This window comes from Schistocerca piceifrons, chromosome 5, assembly GCF_021461385.2.
Source record: "Schistocerca piceifrons isolate TAMUIC-IGC-003096 chromosome 5, iqSchPice1.1, whole genome shotgun sequence".
Taxonomy (NCBI): domain Eukaryota; kingdom Metazoa; phylum Arthropoda; class Insecta; order Orthoptera; family Acrididae; genus Schistocerca; species Schistocerca piceifrons.
Window position 1 is genome coordinate 383,410,730 of NC_060142.1, and position 19,143 is coordinate 383,429,872.

At 38.2% G+C, this 19,143-nt stretch overlaps 1 protein-coding gene across 1 annotated transcript in view; it reads left to right on the forward strand.

The window, feature by feature from the left end:
• Positions 1-19,143, forward strand: part of LOC124797907 (eEF1A lysine and N-terminal methyltransferase homolog) — a 77,819-nt gene that overhangs the window by 47,658 nt on the left and 11,018 nt on the right. Inside the window, exons 6-10 of the mRNA XM_047261028.1 lie at positions 3,912-4,098; positions 4,181-4,361; positions 4,476-4,657; positions 4,735-4,870; positions 5,072-5,200. Of these exons, the coding sequence (XP_047116984.1) occupies positions 3,912-4,098; positions 4,181-4,361; positions 4,476-4,657; positions 4,735-4,870; positions 5,072-5,200 (815 nt within the window). The remainder of the gene's footprint in view (positions 1-3,911; positions 4,099-4,180; positions 4,362-4,475; positions 4,658-4,734; positions 4,871-5,071; positions 5,201-19,143) is intronic.

Below are 19,143 nucleotides of genomic sequence, written 5' to 3' on the forward strand. Positions count from 1 at the left end.
TCAAGGAACAAGAGTGGCAGGATGTTTATAGTGCTGATAACATAGATGATAAATATAATGCTTTCCTTAACTCATTTCTCATGCTCTTTGAGGGTTGCTTTCCATTAGAACATTCTAAACGGGGTGCTAATAGTAATAGGCAGCCTGGGTGGCTGACTAGTGGGATAAGGAAATAAAAGTAGAACAAAGTGGGAATTATATCAAAATATTAGAAGTAGTCACAATCAGGCTACAGTAGCCCATTACAAACAGTATTATAAGGTGCTTAAAAATGTTATTAGGAAGGCAGTGTGTATGTGGTATGCAAATGGAATAGGTAATTCACAGGATAAAATTAAAACCATATGGTCAGTTGTGAAGGAAGAGTTATCAGCCGAAGGTCGTCGATATAAAATCAGTTCATAGTAAAAATATTTCTATTACTGATAAATCAGATATATGTACAGTATTCAATAATCGTTATTTTCTACAGGGAATCATATAACTTTTTTGGCAAATGACTTTCTGAGATTGATGTGTGAAATACTACTCGGTGATCCAGACAAGGGGGAGATTGAGTCTATAATTAAATGACTGAACACTGAGGACTCTCATGGATATGATGGAGTGCCTAGCAGAATGTTAAAGCACTGTGCGGCACATGTTAGCCCTGTATTCAGCCATATTTGTAATTTTTCCTTTAGGCATGGCCAGTTTTCTGAACGATTACTCAGTAGTAAAGCCGCTTTATAAAAAGGGAAAAGGAATAATGTAGAAAATTTTAGACCTATTGCCATCAGTGTTTGCTAGAGTTATTGAAAAGGTTGTGTATGTAAGGATAATTGAGCATTTTATATCATACAATTTGCTATCAAGTGTACAGGTCAGCTTTAGAAGTCATTTAACAAGGAAAAATGCTATATTCTCTTTTCTCTGTGAGTTACTGGATGGTTTCAAACGCTAGGCATATTTTTTGATTTAACTAAGGTGTTTGTTTGTGTTGATCACAAAATATTGCTCCAGGAGTTGGATCATTATGGAATACAGGGAGTAGCTCACAGTTGATTCACCTCTTACTTCAGCAACAGACAGCAAAAGGTCATTATTCACTATGTTGAGAATGGCTGTGATGTGGGTTCTGAGTGGGGTATGGTCAAGTGGGGGGGGGGGGGGGGGGTGGTGACCCAAGGATCAGTGTTGGGGCCACCCCTGTTCCTTATTTATATAAATGATATGCCCTCTAGTATTATGGGTAATTCTAAAATATTTCTGTTTGCTGATGACACTAGCTTGGTAGTAAAGGATGTTGTTTGCAACAGTGGCTCGGTTTCAAATAGTGCAGTCCATGACCTAAGTTCTTGGCTTGTAGAAAATAAACTAGTGCTAAATCACAGTAAGACTCAGTTTTTACAATTTCTAACACACAATTCAACAAAAGCTGACATTTTAATTTCACAGAATGAGTATACGATTAGTGAAACTGAACAGTTCAAATTTCTAGGTGTTCAGATGGATAGTAAATTGTCGTGGAAAGCCCACGTTCAGGATCTTGTTCAAATACTTAATGCTGCCATTTTTACTATTGGAACTATATCTGAAGTGAGCGATCATTCGACACAAAAATTGGTCTTCTTTGCTAATTTTGATTCAATTCTGTCATATGGTATTATATTTTGGGGTAACTCTTCCATTCTAAAAGTATATTTTGCTCAGAAACGGGCGGTTCAGGCAGTAATTGGTCTAAGTCCATGAACCTCTTGTCGACCCATGCTCACGAGTCTGGGTATTTTGACATTGGCCTGTCATTCCTTGTTAACAATATTAGCTTATTTCCAAGAATAAGCAGCTTTCACTCAATTAATACTTGGCAGAAATCAAACCTGCATTTGGATGGGACTTCTTTAACTCTTGTGCAGAAAGGTGTGCAGTATACTGCTGCATCCATTTTCAATAAGCTACTGCTCAAATTCAAATATTATATCAATAATCAAAGTGCTTTCAAATCGAAACTGAAGAATTTCCTCATGGGTCACTCCTTCTATTTTGTCGATGAGTTCCTTGGAAAATTAAGCTGATTCTTGTTGTATTGTTGATTGCATTTACTTTGACTTATGGATTGACTTTTTTTGGGTTCATAAACATTTTATTTTCGTCTGTTATTACTTTTAAGTTGCAATTTCAAGTACTGACATGTTCTGTGACCCTGGAGATTTGCTCCTCAAGCTGGTCCTAAGGAACTTCGTGTGCAAATGAAAAAAATAAATAAAAATGAGTAGGGTTTAGAACTATCTGTTCTAGATAGTTTCTAGAGAGGGCATTTAATAATGTTTTACAGGATGTCTTGCCATGACCACCACTAGCAAAACTGTAATTTTACTAGCTGATGGTTGGTTGATTAAATTCTTCACCGATGAGCAGGGTATGATTGAAAAACTTACACACTAGTTAATGGAGTTTTGTAAGTTTTCTGTTACATTGGGTTATAAGTCTGGTGGACAATAGGACGACATATTTACAATTTGTGCCCACCCCTACTACTAAGTCTTGCCCAGATGAACTCACGTGCCATTTCAATTTATATCTTTGTGAATTTGAGTTTCTTGTCTACTGTGACAACTACATTCACCACCATGACAAATATATTCACCACCATTTCCCATTAGCATATCCTTTCGATATACACAGATTTTCCCCAAAAATGTTACTGCTGTCAATTTCAGGTTTCAACCATCTTTCTGTACCTAGTATTATGTAAGCTTCACTGCATTTCAGGAGTGCTTCAAGCTCTGGTGTGTTGTTGTGAATGCTTCAGCAGCTAATTACTAGGATTTTAATACTCACCACTATTCTGTTTTCGTGTTCAATAGTTTTGACTTGGGTGTGTATGACTCCAGTTGTTTTTTGTGCTCTGAAGTACAACAAAACCAAAAACCAGTCAATTGGTATGGAAGGGGAGGCTGGCCAAACTTAAAGGTGACAGTGTAGTTGGTGGTTGTGAGACATCACTTGCGGAAAAATTCCTGTAGCTTCGGTGGATAAAATGTAAAATGTGGTAGACGGCCCGCGTCATTTGCTAAAATGCCTGATAAATCAGGCAGCAAACCCAAGCTGGAACATAGGTGGTAAAAAAAGGGCATTCCATCAGAAGGTGGTGGACAGTTAAAACTTGGGCGTAATGTGTACAAAGTGGTGGGGTAGTGCCACTTAGCGCATTCTCTTGAATCTTACACTTATACTTCTGGTCTCCTACAACTGTCATGAGCTGGACTGGTTGGAGAGCCACCTAACTTAAAAAGCTCTTGTGAGCACCATCTACACAGTCAGCTGCGTGGGTAGCCGCCTCTGATGTGTAGTGCACACCTGACCCATTTAGGGGGACCCTACCAGTTCTCAGCCCTATGGCACAAGTCCAGGAAGTTGCAGCATAGCTTTTCACAGAACCTTTGAAATATTTGATTCAGTCCTTCCACTCGACTCAGAACCAGGGGGCCATGATCAATTCTGGGGACAATGCTGCAGATTATGAGCTTCACTGAAAACTCCATGCACAAGGTAATGAATAAGATCTTCTTTTACTGCCATCTTTAGGCAGAGATGTTGAACTATCATAGCCAAAATGTTTCCTGTGATACATCAGAGTAACGATGTCCCGACAGAATGCGAATGCAAGAAGTCAACACCATGCTGTTTTTTGACTCTTGAAAGAGGAAAGTTCTTTCAAGTATCATTGGGCAGGAAAGGGTTCATACAAAGTTCTTTGTAGGTATACTCCTTCCCAATTCATCACATTGCAAATTTAAATCTTATTTGGCTTTCATACTTGTGTACATCTAGTCTTGATAGTGACTGTTAGATGTGAGTATGAAGTGTGTTTTCTAAGGTAAAAGTATCCCTAGTCTATTTTAGGTACTTCATGTTGTCCTTCTTTACAGAGAAACTGAGTGGCTGTTTGCAACCCCAGAAGGCAGAGTTGCATTGCTAAAGTCTGCTGGCTTTGACAGGTTGGCAGTAGTAGCATTACATAGAGATCACACGTATAAGGGTTTGGATGCAGTACAGGAAGAATTGTGTGACAGTATCTTGCACTTAGCGCCGCCAGGATGTCGACAGGGTAATCAGGTTAAGTATCTCATTTCTTATTAAATTGTAATTATTTTTCATTAATTGATTCCATAGACAATCTAATTTTTGTATTTCATAGATTCCCTTCCTATCAGTTGGATCTGATGTTGGCCGTAGAGAAGTCTGTTACCGAGGCCATAGTCAAATGTCAGGTGACTTTGTGGTAGAAGAAGCTGAAGGTGATGGTGGAAAACTATTTAGAAGACTTATTTTCCTGAACAATCAAGGCACAGTACAATCAGAAGCTCGTTTGAAGATACGTAAGTATTAGCAATGTGTCATCATGCAGCAAAAATATTCAGATAAACCAAACTGGGCAATGTTGTTTATGTTAAGTATTGCTCAGGATGAAGGTGGTTTCTCACAATTTTCAGTAAAATCGAGGAAAGGAAAGCCAAAGAAAGTTGTTGACATTGGATATTTGGCTAGTGACTACCTCATTTATATGACTGTTGGAGTGGCTCTGGCAGCACCAGAAAATTCCGTGTGTCATGTAGCAGTAATTGGTCTGGGAGGTGGTGGTCTATGCAGTTTCATACAACACTGTTTTACAAAGGTAAATATTGTTTTCTAAGTCCTGTTATATATCTTACTTTAAGAAGCTTTTAACATTTATTATGATTTCCTTCACAGATTCGAATAACAGCTGTAGATATAGACCCTGTTATGTTGGAAATTGCAACAAATTATTTTGGGCTGGTTCAAGATGAGCGCTTGGGTGTATACATTCGTGATGGCATTCAGTATATTCAACAGGCTGCAGAGAAGGGTAAGGATACAAAGTGTACACCCCCCCCCCCCCCCCAATCTCTCTCTCTCTCTCTCTCTCTCTCTCTCTCTCTCTCTCTCTCTCTCTCTCTCTCTCTCAACTATTCTCCTCCCCTCCACTCATGTGACACACACACACACACACACACACACACACACACAAGGGGCAGGTTAAAATAGTAATATTTGTTTTTAATTCCAGGTACAACATTCGACGTAGTGTTGTTTGATGTTGACAGTAAGAATCATACACTTGGTATGAGCTGCCCTCCAAAGGAATTTCTGGAGCCAGATGTTCTGCAGGCAGTTAAAACATGCATTGGAGAGACAGGTCAGTTTACTATAGTGCTGCAATAAATTTTTGTAATTATGTTTGTATGAAATGAGGGTAGTATTACCCTGGAAGTATATTAATTTCTTTATAGAGTAAATTGTATAGGATGTAGTCCATACAAGTTTAAATGTGTGCATGTAGTATGAGGGGGATTCAGTAAATAATGCAACTCACTTTTTCTTTGCCAATTTCAGTTGAAAAATTTCTTGTGAAAATATTTGCACTTCAGACCTTACAGTTCCATGAAGTTCAGACTGTTGGCAACACTACACACAGCCTTCAAAATGGCATCTGTAATGAAAGAATTGTCATTGAGTATCTTTTGGCAGAAAACCAGAGCATCACAGATATTCATAGGCACTTGCAGAATGTCTATGGAGAACTGACAGTGAACAAAAGCATGGTGAGTCATTGGATGAGGTGACTGTCATCACAATGAGCTTGTGCAAAACTTTCCAGTCTTCCGTGTGCCGGCCAGCCACACACTGCTGTGAGGTGATGAACGGATCTCCGTGAAACACCTGGATACTCAACTGGATGTCTGTTGGTGGTCTTGACACACTTGTTCACCAGTTTGGATACTCAAAGGTGTGCACCCGATGGGTTCCTTTCCACCTAACAGAAGACCATAAAGAGCAACAAAGGACCATCTGTGCAGAATTGCTTGCACCTTATGAGGCTGATTGTGACAATTTTTTGTCAAACATTGTCACAAACAATGAAATAATGATTCATCACTTCAAACTGGAAGTGAAACAGTAATCCATGGAGTGGCGCCACATTACCTTTCCTCCAAAGAAACAGTTTAGTGCCGCACCCTCAGCAGGCAAAGTCACTGTGACTGTCTTCTGGGACTCTGAACAGGTTATTTTGTTTGATGTCCTCCCTAATGCTGCAACGATCAACTCTGGTATGTATTGTGCTATCCTCAGCAGATTGAAGAAAAGACTTAAGTGTGTTATTCACAACAAAAGTGCAAACAAAATTCTTCTTAGCAATGACAATGCAAGGCCTCACAAATCTGTGCACCCGAGAGAAGCTCGCAAAACTTCATTGGACTGTTCTTCTTCATCCATTCTACAGCCTGGATCTTGCACCTTCAAACTTCCATCCGTTTGGTCCAATGAAGGATGCACTCCACAGGGAGCAGTATGTGGATGACATTGGCTCCGACCTCGAGAAGTAGAGTAGCGCCATGCGGACATACAGGCTCTCTGTGAGGTGGCATAAGGCCATTGCATTGAAAGAAAATAATGTTTAAATTTTGTAGCAAAAGAGTGGAGGATAATGTGTATTAGAATCCTGAATGAACCCAACCTGCTTTCAGAAAAAAGTCTGCATTAGTTATTGAACATCCCTCGTAGTACAAAGTGCCAAACTGCCCTGACATTGTATTTCAGTTGAACTTCCTACTATATCTTTCATCCTGAAGATAACAGTTCAGTGGAGTACCAGGCTCCTACATCAGGTTTGAATTTTGGGGAAAGTAACCAATGCAAACATGATACTTTGTCAGTCTCTGAGGTGTGCTCGGGTAGCATATTTAACAATGCAGTGGCTTGGTATGATCCAGGTTAGCGTTTTTATTCCAGCACACAGTACTGTGTTTTCACAAATTGTCATTTTTTCAGTATGCCTTCATCATGTTCTCATCATGTTGTCGTTTCCTTTCTTCTGCATTCAAGGCCTTCTAAATTTAGCATTTTATTGTTAAAAAAGTTTGTCTGTTTTTTCCAATTCATTGATGTTGTTTCTTTCTAGTTCTTTCATTATTTGTGTAACAATAGCATATTGTTGATTTCTTCTTCCAGAAATACATGAATATTTGTTTCGTTAGCTTGTTCTCATTCATTCGGCAGAGGTGCCTAAAAACTTTAATCATCTTTTAGGTATTAATGGTGATATTTTCTCTATTCTTTTAGATCTCCTCATTACTTCTCATTTTCAAGCCATCAGTAGTTTGTATTGCACCCAACATTCTGATCATACAGCTGTGGTATAGTCTTTTAATTTTGTTATTCTACATGTGTGTTTCTTGTTGTGAATATTATTTTCCAAATCAAGTGCTCTCTCAATTTTGTTAATTCTTGCATCTACTGCAAATCTTTCTATTTGCTATTTCTTTCAGAAGATTTGAATAATTGCATATGTCAGATTTTCTGAATGTATTCCAGAATAGTCTGCAAAAGCCTGACAGTACACATTAATTCCACATCCCTAGAATTTTTTTTCTAGAACACAGTTTAATATAATTTTTTTTAATGTCTAATTCCATTGGGAACCATGTGGACCAGGACTATATTATTGTCACTATATTTTGGATAAAGGGCAGCATCAGTTGTATAAAGATGTTCAACATAAACCATCCCTTTGTCTAACACCTGTTCTTATTTCAAATGGCTGAAACACTTCTCCCATAAATTTAAGTTCAGAAATTGTATTTGTTAAGAGTTTCACATATCATTTGCTAATTTTGCCTTAACATTAAATTCTCTAATGATTTTATCTATTGATTCTCTGTCTACAATGCCAAACGCTTTCTTGAAATCAATAAATGATACTATTATAGGTTTGCTGATTAAAATTTTCTGACGAATTATTGATTTTAAATTAAAAATCTGTTCGATGCAGGCTCTTCCCTTCAAAAACCACCCTGATATTCTCCCAATCATTTGTCTAAAATTTCTACAACTGTGTTCAGGAGAATTTTTGATAATATTTTGTATGCCACTGGCAAAAGTGACACTCCTCGGCAATTATTGACATTTTGTTTGTCTCACTTTTTGTGTAATGAGTGAATTAATGCTGTTTTCCATTCTTCTTTGGAATGTTTTTGGTTTTTCCAATTGTTGCCAAAACTTTTCTTTGCTTCTGACCATTTCATTAATTCTGCTGCACTTTAATCTTTGTCACTTGCTTTGTAGTTTTGAGTGGTATGATCACTTCATGAATTTCTTGCTCTGTTGGTGAGAGATTTTTCACTCTTTGGGTTTTTGTTGTAAAATCTAATGTAAGTATTGGAACTAGACAGTTTAGGAGTGTCAAAACATTTTGATAGTATTACACTATTTTCTTTGTTATTTAATCCTATTTTGCCATTTTCCTCTTCAGAGCAAATACTTTGTGCTTGATACTGTTTAAGTATATATTTAAAAGTTTGGTAAAAATTTCTAGTGTTGTTGTTAAAATTTTCTTGTGTTTCCATAAACTGAGATTTTCAAAGGTTCTTGTGCTTTTCCATATTATTTTTTTGTTTCTTTTCTTTGTTTGATTTTTTCTGAAAATGTTGTTTTCTTCTTTTAATGTCTCCATTTTTAGCTCTTTGTTTTAGTGATTCTTCATGGTCGTTGTTCCACCATGTCTTCCTGTTATTCTTGACCAGTCGTAAAGCTTTCTCTGCTGCTTTAGTAATTTTTACCTGGAGTTCATTCCAGTCACCTTCTTTTGTTATCTAAATTTCATCTCCTTTTTTTTCTGTTGCAACATTAGCTATAGTGGAGTTGCATGAGACCAAATTCTGGTTTTATTTTTTTGTCTTAAAAGGGAGAAATAGTATTTTAATCTTAGTAGAGAAGTAATAATCTGAACTGAATTCCCTATTTCTGATTACTTTGGCATTCACAATTTCCATATTTCTTTGTATGATAAGTTGAAATTTTCATAGGTTTGGAGATAGCCAGGTTTTGGCTTTTCTTAACAAGGTAGGAAAAGTTAGATTGCTACTTACCGTAAAGATAACACCCAAAGTTGCAGACAGGCACAATTAAGACACTTACAAATAAACTTTCATCCTCAGCCTTTGTCGGGAAAATAAAAATGCATATCATTCATTCACTCAAGCAAGTAAAGCTCATGGCACCAATTCTGGCAGCTCAGAATGCTTACTTGTGTGAATGAATGATGCGGGTTTCTTTTTCCAATGAAGGCCAAGACCGAAAGCTTGTGTGTAAATATCTTTTAATTGTGCCAGTTTTCAACATAGCATGTTATGTTTATGGTAAATAGCAATCTTCCTTTTCTTACAGTCTTGATATTTCTAGCTGAAGTTTCCGTTGTTTGGTTTTGGCTCTTCTTGGTAGGTCATGAAAATGTGTGGACATTAATTTTAATGGGAACATTTTACACATATTGATCAGTTTCGCACCATTTCTGTTTTATTCTTAAGTGTGTTGGATATTCGCCGACAATATTTTAAAATTTCTTTTCATTCCCAGCTTGCACATTGAAGTTGCTGAGGAGGAATTTAATGTTGTTTTTAGGTATGTTGGAGATTTCAGTTTCTCGTAGATCCCAAATTGATTTTCTTTCTGCAGGATTCTTCTGTTGCTATCATTTATAGATGGATGGTGATTTATAAGGATATAACTTTTGTTCTAGCACTTTTTTGTAAACATGGACATTCTTTCTGATTTCAATGTAAATTTAGTTATGCTGTCTACGATCTTTTGTTTACGTAAAGTTCTGTTCCTGACAGAGGCACGTTTTCTGTTATTCTTATTGCTGGTTTTCCTTTATAAATTCTCTAATGTTGTGTCTCAATTACATTCTCATCTAATAATCTCATTTCCTGCACTGCTAAAATTTGTATGTAGTTCTTCTTTAGAAATAACTCCAATTTCTTCAGCTTCCCAATTTTCAGAAGAGAATTTACATTTAGTGTTCCAAAGTAGTGCTACATCTTGAACTTAAATGTAGAAGGCTTTTCGATGTAACACACTCTTCATCACCGTAAATGTTAAGTCTCCCTAGAATCCTAGGTCCCAGTGCATTACAAAATGTAATGGTGGATTCCTCATCAGAGTTACCATCTGGGGTACTGCATCCATTGCGCGAACTTGCCATTTTGTGATTTGAAGTTACAAATTGTAGAAAGCAGGAAATCAAGGATCATCCTTGAATTCCAAAAATAAGACAGGGTTGTTCGCCTGGAATTTACTTAGTCAGGTACCGTTAACATGTGGAACGGACTCTGTCGGGGGTACCACTGTTAACATGTGGAACAGTTGTTTCTTCTGTCCATTTTAGCCATGGAGAGGAGGTTGTCTCTTTTGTCAGCTCTGCCATCTTCATCTTCACTGCCAATAAGGTATTTACTGTAACCTTGTGGCAAGGGCCCTTACGTGGTGCTGTCAGCCATGCCAGCTGAACCAAGGGTGTGTGTGTGTGTGTGTGTGTGTGTGTGTGTGTGTGTGTGTGTGTGTGTGTGTGTTTTAACTCATCTGTCATTTCTCCTTTATTCTGGCTTGGGACAGGCAACCTCGGAATCTTCATGACCCAAGTTGACAGAAATGACTGATTTTGTTGCTGTTGTTATGCCTTGTGTAATTCATAGTATGTATAAACTGAAGAGATGAAAATTGGTTATGTACCAAGGACTGAAACTTTAAGATATTGCTATTTTGGTGTACGTGAAAGTTTGCTGTCTAGTTTGAGTACTACCTGTGTTAATGATCTGCAAGATTCTTTCCACTATCGAGATATTTTCAGTTTTCCAATTAAAGTATGTCAGGTGGGCTCTGAAAAATCTGTAACACTTTGTCAGAGCAAGTTTGAAATGTGGCTTTCAGTGATTATTCACAATTATTTTCATGGTTTGTAAACCCTCCCTACGTAGTGTCTAGAACAGTAAATCAACCTCTACACTGTGAACGCTTTACTTACAGGCAACTGTATTTAATGATAGTTCAGAAATAATATGTCACTAATTTAAACACTGTTTTGCATTATATATAGCAAATTTAAGGGTTCTAATCAGTCACAAAGTCTGACATTGCCACTTCTGTGTAGTCATGTAAGGCAGGTTTCTTCACCTAATTTATGTAATGAATATTTCAGTTGTTTAGTTCCTTCACCTGAAATTGTCTGACTTTTCCCAATATTCAACTGTTATACAATATTGCCTGTAAAGAAATTAGTTTGTTGTGTGCTGCTAATGGCTGCCATACATGCATCATTCTGCAGTCTTCAAACTGCTCATTACTCAAGATTCTTCACAGTTAGCTTCACAAAATTATTTCCCATAAATATTTAATTATCAGAATTTAAGTATTTCTTATCACTTTCAAACTATTTATTCTTCAGAATTAATCTTTTACCCTTGCTTCTGGGCTGCAACCTAACAATCATCCTTCATCACTAGTCATCAAATGACTAACTCCAATGTCTCAAACATACTCAGTCTACTTGGGATTCCCCGATGATTGGTATATCAACGATACTGCGATCACCAGAAATAACGTACTAATGTAGACTTCAGTGAGTGTATTGGCAGTGGCACCCTTACAACTTTAATTTTCCCACTGACTAAACCGTTTGTATGAATTTCTGGCAGCGCAATTGGTTTCTTCCACCATTTTTACATCTTGGACCTATTGCTCTTCTGTTCGTTTTAACTACAAAATTGCTCGGGCTCATGCTCAATAGAAAACTTTCTTGGTCCTCCCACGTGACTTACCTGGTAGCCCACTGTATGCGGTCCCTCAATGTCCTACATGTCCTCAGTGGTACTTCCTGGGGAGCAGATTGAACCATCCTCCCCCGTTTGTACCAGTCCCTTGTACGTTCGAAACTAGACTATGGGTGCATCTACATTTTCGTCCCTTATGCTATCTCCATACTATCCATCATTGTGGCATCCATTTGGCCACTGGTGCCTTTTACACTAGCCCAGTTGACAATCTGTATGCAGAAGCTGCCAAACTACCCCTCCCCTTCCACCGTGACTTTCTCCTCAGCAGATATGCATGCCGTTTGTCTGCCATACGTGGCTGCCCACCCTATGCCTCCTTCTTTGACGACTCCTTTAAGTGCCAGTAGTGGGCACATCCCTTTTCTGTTGTCTTCTGGAGTTCACTCTCGGCTCTTGCTCCGGCAGCTCAACTTCATGTTACCAACCACTTTCCCAATGGGTGTAAACCCTTCGCCACCTTGGCTTCGTGTGCTGGCCCATGTTCACCTTGGTCTTCATTCGCTTCCTAAGGACAGTAGTACTGCCTCACTCTGCCTTCAGTTTCACGACCTGCGCACGAAACTTTGTGATAGTACTTTTGTGTACCCTGATGGCTCTCGGACTGACTGTGGTGGTGTTTTCACCTTCGTCATTGGTACCAATGTTTTTCAGTATTGGCTCACGGAACACTGCTCGGTATTTACAGCAGAGCTCTTTGCCCTGTATCAGGCTACACAGTACACTCAGTGACACAGGCTTTTCAATTGCTTCATCTGCTCAGACACTCTGTGCCCTTCAAAGCCTGTGTGTGCTGTACACCATCCATCCCTTAGTGCAATGGGTCCAGGAAAGCTTGTCACTTGCTCTTTCCTCCGATGATGTGTGTTGCCGTCTGTCAGCAGGCAGTGTCACTTTGGCATCGCCATTGGTCCCCCCTTCTTGGGAACACACTCAGGAGCATTAAGCCTCTCCCAGTGGCTTGGATGGCTTCCTCTCAGGCCTCTCACCTTAAGAGGTTGTATATCAGGGACTGTCTTTTTAACAGTACCATTTGTTAAGTGGTGATCCCCCACCCCTTCGTGCTCATTGCCCTCAGCCTTTGACCGTCTGCCATTTCCTGATGGAATGCCCTTTTTTAACCACTTCATTTGTGTTTGCCGTCTGAGTTATCAGTCGTTTTAGTGAACGAGCAGGCTGTCAACCACATTTTGCTTTTTATCCGTTACAACAGTATGGCTAAGGACATTTGATCTTTAGTTCAAGACCTCTGTTTCTCTAAGGCATATTTTATAGGCCTTTTTTTCCACGTCCCTGTTTTTAGCTGTCTTCTCTTTCGTTGATTGGGATTAATGTGTAGTTGTTTTTAATTCCTCTTTGTCTTCATGTTCTACTGTCCTGACATGAACGCATATGACCCTAGTTGTTTTTGCGCCCTAAAACAAAGCAAAACAAAACCTACAATTATCAAAGTATTTAAAAGGAGATAGGATTTGTTCCCAAAGGAAGTTGGAACAAAAGTGTGACAGATGAAAACAGGTAACATCATCCTTTCTCTCAGCTCAGTAAATTTATCACATGGTTGTTTATGCCTCTGAACAGACATTTTAAAGTTTATTGTTGATTCTTGAAGACAAATCAACAACACAGGTAACATTAAACCACTCGAACTGATCATAAGTGTTGTATGGTGAGTTAATGTGAAAGTATGAACTGGACTCTGTGAACAGCGTGTTCCGAATGACACCATCCTTTACTTCTCTTAAAATTGGGATAATCTACATTGTACTCATATCGTAACTAGAATCAGAAATTTTGTCCTTAAAACTCATACCAAAAGCTTCTTGATGCATTATTAGTTACTTTTGTAGACCAAATCTCATGCAGTCTTTTGAAATGAATAATCTAGTGAAGGAGCTGCAAATTTTTCAAGTCATATATATTTGGCAACATCTAAAGCCCAGTTGCACAGTAGACCCTAAATATCTAAAACTAAATTATTTTTAAATTGGCACTGACGCAAATAGTTCTCTAGCTGCTATTGTTCCAATAATTTACCAGTGCCTTTTCAAAAAGATGATAATAATAATAAATAAATAAATAAATACTTTCTGGCTTTCATTTACAGGTAGTTACTCTCTCATTCAAGAATGTAACTCTTCCCTATTTCACAACCATTTCACACATAGGATGCTCTTCATGCATGTTTTCTGTTGATGACATCAGCTGGAATTTATTGTAGATATCTCCAGGAGCCTGAAAAAAATTATTTATACTCACAAAGAAGAGCCACAAAAATGAATAATCTATTCATTATAGTGCAACTCACATCTGTTGGTAATGGTTACTTGTGCTCACTCTTATTTATTGGTCCTTAGTTAAAAATTACTTGCATTTTGGACCATCTTAATCTGTAGCAACGACATTTCTTTTAGAGTGTTACTCATTTCACATCTTCAACAGCACATAAACCAGCATTTCATCATACGTCAATTCACATAGTGGTTATATATGTGTTGAACAGTTCATCAGCAAGTATTAGACTTACCATGTAAACCACATGATTTGTCACATAAAGCTATACCTCCCATTCCCTCCATGTGAAGTTCCGTAACAGTTTTTCCCATAAGGAATTTACTTTCTGCAGCAGTGTGTGTGCTTATTTGAAACTTGCTGTCAGATTAAAACTGTGCGTCAGACCAGGACTGGAACATGGAACCATTGTCTTTCAATTGTTCTATCAATGGAGCCACCACACTCAGTTCACGACTTGCTGTCACAGCTTTGTTTCAGTCAGTACTTCTTTTTTGTTTTTGGACCATCTTACTTCTACATGCAGTCAATGGCTCATTTCCCACATGGGAGGAAAAGAAAGAATATCATTTACTACTTAAGCACTTTTAGCAACTGTAGTTGTATATATCAAAATATTCAGCAACCAGTTTTATAAAAGAAATTTAATTTCTTAACTGTTTTCAGGCACTTATTCGGAAGGTTGAACAGAAAATAATACAAATAAGTAGAAGTTAGATAATAATTTTGAAATTAAGGATGAAAAGTTTTAAAAAATATAAAAAATTAAAGATCAAAAAATAGTTTGTGCTCATAACTAATGGATCATTTGTGAGTGTCAACAATAAGATGCATGCAGTGTATTGCTGTCACTCTTCAAAAGCATAATGGCAATAAGTAATACAATACTGAATCCATCAATACAGTAAGAGCTCATAAATGCTTACATGTGGTTTATAGTACTGGTACAGAAATAGTATATAGGAGCCAAATAGCAAGTACAGACATCATTCCAGAATGGGAACTATTCAGCATATCAAGAAGTTGGTCTCGGGGAGGGGCAGGGTGTGTAGTGCGATAAAATAATAAAAAAACAAAACCGTACAAAACTATAGTTGTCATTAGGCGTAAACAGAAATGTAAATGCACTTAAGCAGCATAGTAAGATAAAATGTGTTAATACCAACGACGAGAGGTGCTGTGGATATGAAATTTTGAAACTAATCTCCAGACAGCTGTAGTGGGATAAGTAGCATGCTAGTAGGGAACCTGTCAATAGAAATAGAGGACAAAGTGCATCATAGGGCTGGAAACCTGTGGCTGGAGTAAGTGGAGAAAGAGTCCTCAATCGTTGGCTACTATTAACTATCAGAAAGTGACTGTAGAGGAAAAGAAGCTCAAGTGCAGTTATATTACAGTGAAACAATTAGTACTGGAAGCATGTTTCGTGAAAGAATTGTATCTAACAGCTTTTATACAAGTTACACAGTTCTGTACATTTAAGAACACATCACTGAACTGATGTACAGATGTCAATAGCATGGCAGCAGGAAATACAGCTGTGTTGTAATTGCAGTGCTTCATTATCAGTTCCTGAAATATAGTTGATTCTCCTCTCATATATAATTAATTACAGAAACCTGTCAACTTTCATAGATAGAATGTAATTACTTAGTAAGCCACAGTTAGTGGCACAGTTACAAATGGTATGTTACACTCCGTAAGTTACAATTAATATGTTACTTTCAGTAGTTTGCAGAAGGTTGCTATAATCATGAAGCAACTAATTATCACGATTGCTACACCTTATCAGTTCTAAGAATTTAGCTGTTCAAGCTAATTTTGTTCCTATTCATCACATTTCCCCCATGTATCCCTCCCTTCCTGAAACCACCATCCCAAGTGCCTCCCCCCCCCCCCCCCCCCCCCCCCCACACACACACACACACACACACACACACATTGCATTTTGCTCACACAATTTTGCATTTGTCGTTCAGCTTCTTTATTTCTTTCTCCCCACCCCACCCCTTTCTGTGTATGCAGAACTCATTCACCCTCCCCCCCCCCCCCAGTTTGTCCCCCCCCCCCCCCCCCCACCTCTTGCAGCCAGCCAACCAACCATTCACCCCCACCAGTTTCCCAACTCCTCCCCCCCCCCCCCATACCACACACACACACACACACACACACACACACACACACACACACACACACATTTTTTTAAAGATTGCAGTGCTGTACAGTCAGCCTCCAGTATATAATTGGGTTCTCAGAGTGTAGGTAGTTAATTACCTGACCCTGTTAATTTTTGTAGGCAGAATATTGTCATTTGGTAAGTTACAGTTCTTACTAAAATTAGTTATTTGCTGTTATATTCAGTAAGTTGTAGTCAGCAGGTTGCGATCAGTACCAAGTTTCTGTACTCAGATGGTCACTAATTTGCTATTCGTAACCACTAAATGTTTAGTAGTATTTTACACACTATAGCTTGACCATGCATTGTTGTTTGGTTGCTGTTACATTTGCAGTCGCGTTTAAACAGCTGCTCACAGCTACAATTAGTCCACCTTTTACTATTGGTACATTTGTTACTGTAGTTTGTTCTTTAACTTTTTTATGCAGATTTTAGTAAGTTTATCTTCTATATTCATAGGTTGTTAGATATTACAGTTCTAAGTAGTCAAGGATTTTCAGTTCTAAGTGGTTAGCTACTTACAGTCCCGGACAGTTAACCATTTATTATTGCAGATACTAAACCATGTACAATCTACAGGTGGTTATCTCCATGCAAACAGTGACCTAAAGATGCTCTATTCTGAAAGTTACAGGTGCTCTACTCTGTAGTTACAAGTAATGTTAACGGTTAATAACCACTTTGTCATTCATGATCAGGTAGTCGAAACTATTGTGCTTATTTCATACATCTTATGGTGTCACTAGTTATATTTACTTCATGAAGTATACTTAAGACTTTGTATACATACCTGAACTGGTTTCTCCGCTGTATCAAAAGATTTCTATGATGCCCACTTGTCCTTTCTTGTAAGGTTAATTTTGAGTCTTCATTTTTGCTACTGGTTAGGAATTGTTTCTCCATCTACTCCAGTTATTGCTTTTCACTCCTTGACGCATCTCACACACAGTTTGTGTGGTTGTATTTCCTGATGCCATGCTGTTGGTATTAAATCCACTAGACACAATTCTTTCATGAAATGTATCTGCGAGATGCTTACATTCTAGTACTAGTTGTTTCACTATAATATAATTGCCCCCGCACTTCCTTTCCTCTAGAGTCACTTTCCGACTCTTAATATTGGCTACTGCAGCCACAGGTTCCAGCCCCATGATGCTCTTCACACTCCTTTTGCTGCAGGTTCCCTACCTGCATGCTACTGATCTCACTGCAGCTATTTGGAGATCAGTTCCCAAATTTTCCATCCATAACACCACTTTTCATTGGTATTGACATGTTTTTTTATCATTATTGCTTACTATGTTGCTTTTGTATATTTACATTTTTGTTCACATCTCATGAGAAGTATAGCTGTGTACAGGGTGCATTTGGGAACAATTGACAAGAACGAGGGAAAGGAATATGGTAGAAGAAGAATGGGTAGCTCTGAGAGATGAAATAGTGAAGGCAGCAGAGGGTCATGTTGGTTAAAAGACAAGGGCTAGTAGAAATCCTTGGGTTACAAGAGAGATATTAAATTTAATCGATGAAAGGAGAATGTATAAAAATGCAGTAAATGAAGCAAGTGAACAGGAACACAAACGTCTCAAAAATTAGATTGGCAGGAAATGCAAAATGGCTTAACAGTAATGGCTAGAGGACAAATGTAAAGATGTAGAAGCATATATCACTAGAGGGTAAGATAGATGCTGCCTACAGGAAAATCAGAGAGACCTTTGGAGAAGAGAGAACTACCTGTATAAACATAAAGAGCTCAGATGGAAACCCAGTCCTAAGCAAATAAGGGAAAATGTTGAAAGGTGTATAGGGGGTCTATACAAGGACGATGTACTTGAGGGTAGTACTATGGAAGACGACGTAGATGAAGATGAGATGGGAGATATGATACTGCATGAAGAATTTGACAGGGCACTGAAAAGAGGCCCCGGGAGTAGGCACCATTCTGTTAGAACTGCTGATAGCCTTGGGAGAGCCAGCCATGACAAAACTCTTCCATCTGGTGAGCAAGATGTATGAGACAGGCGAAATACCCTCAGACTTCAAGAATAATACAATTATTCCAATCCCAAAGAAAACGTGTTGACAGGTGCAAAAATTACTGAACTGTCAGTCTAGTAAGTCTTGGTTGCAAAATACTAACAAGAATGCTTTACAGACGAATGGAAAAAACTGGTAGAAACAAACTACAGAGAAGGTCAGTTTCGATTCCGTAGAAATGTTGGAACACGAGGCAATGCTGACCCTACGACTTGACTTAGAAGTTAGGATAAGCAAGGCAAACCTACGTTTATAGCATTTCTAGACTTAGGGAAAGCTTTTGACAATGTTGACTGGAATAGTCGCTTTCAAATTCTGAAGATGGCAGGGGTAAAATACAGGGAGCGAAAGGCTATTTACAATTTGTACAGAAACCAGATGGCAGTTAAAAGTCAAGAGGCATGAAAGGGAAGCAGTGGTTGAGAAGGGAGTGAGACAGGGTTGTAGCTTATCCCCAGTGTTGTTCAATCTGTATATTGAGCAAGTAGTAAAGGATATATTGAGCAAACAGTAAAGGAAACAAAAGAAAATTTTGGAGCAGGGATTAAAATCCAGGGATAAGAAATAAAAAGATTGAGGTTTGCTGATGACACTGTAATTCTGTCAGACAGCAAAAGACCTGGAAGAGCAGTTGAATGGACTGGACAGTGTCTTGAAAGATGAACACCAACAAAAGCAAAACGTGGATAACGGAAAGTAGTCAAATTAAAACAGGTGACGCTGAGGGAGTTAGATTAGGAAATGAGACATTTAAAATAGTAGATGAGTTTTGGTATTTTGGCAGCAACATAACTGATGATCGAAGTAGAGAGGATATAAAATGTAGACTGGTGATGGCAAGGAAAGTGTTCCTGAAGAACAGAAAATTGTTTACAATAAGTATAGTTTTAAGTATCAGGAAGTCGTTTCTGAAAGTATTTGTAGCACACTGGACTCTCGTTCGGAGGACAATGGTTCAATCCCCCATCC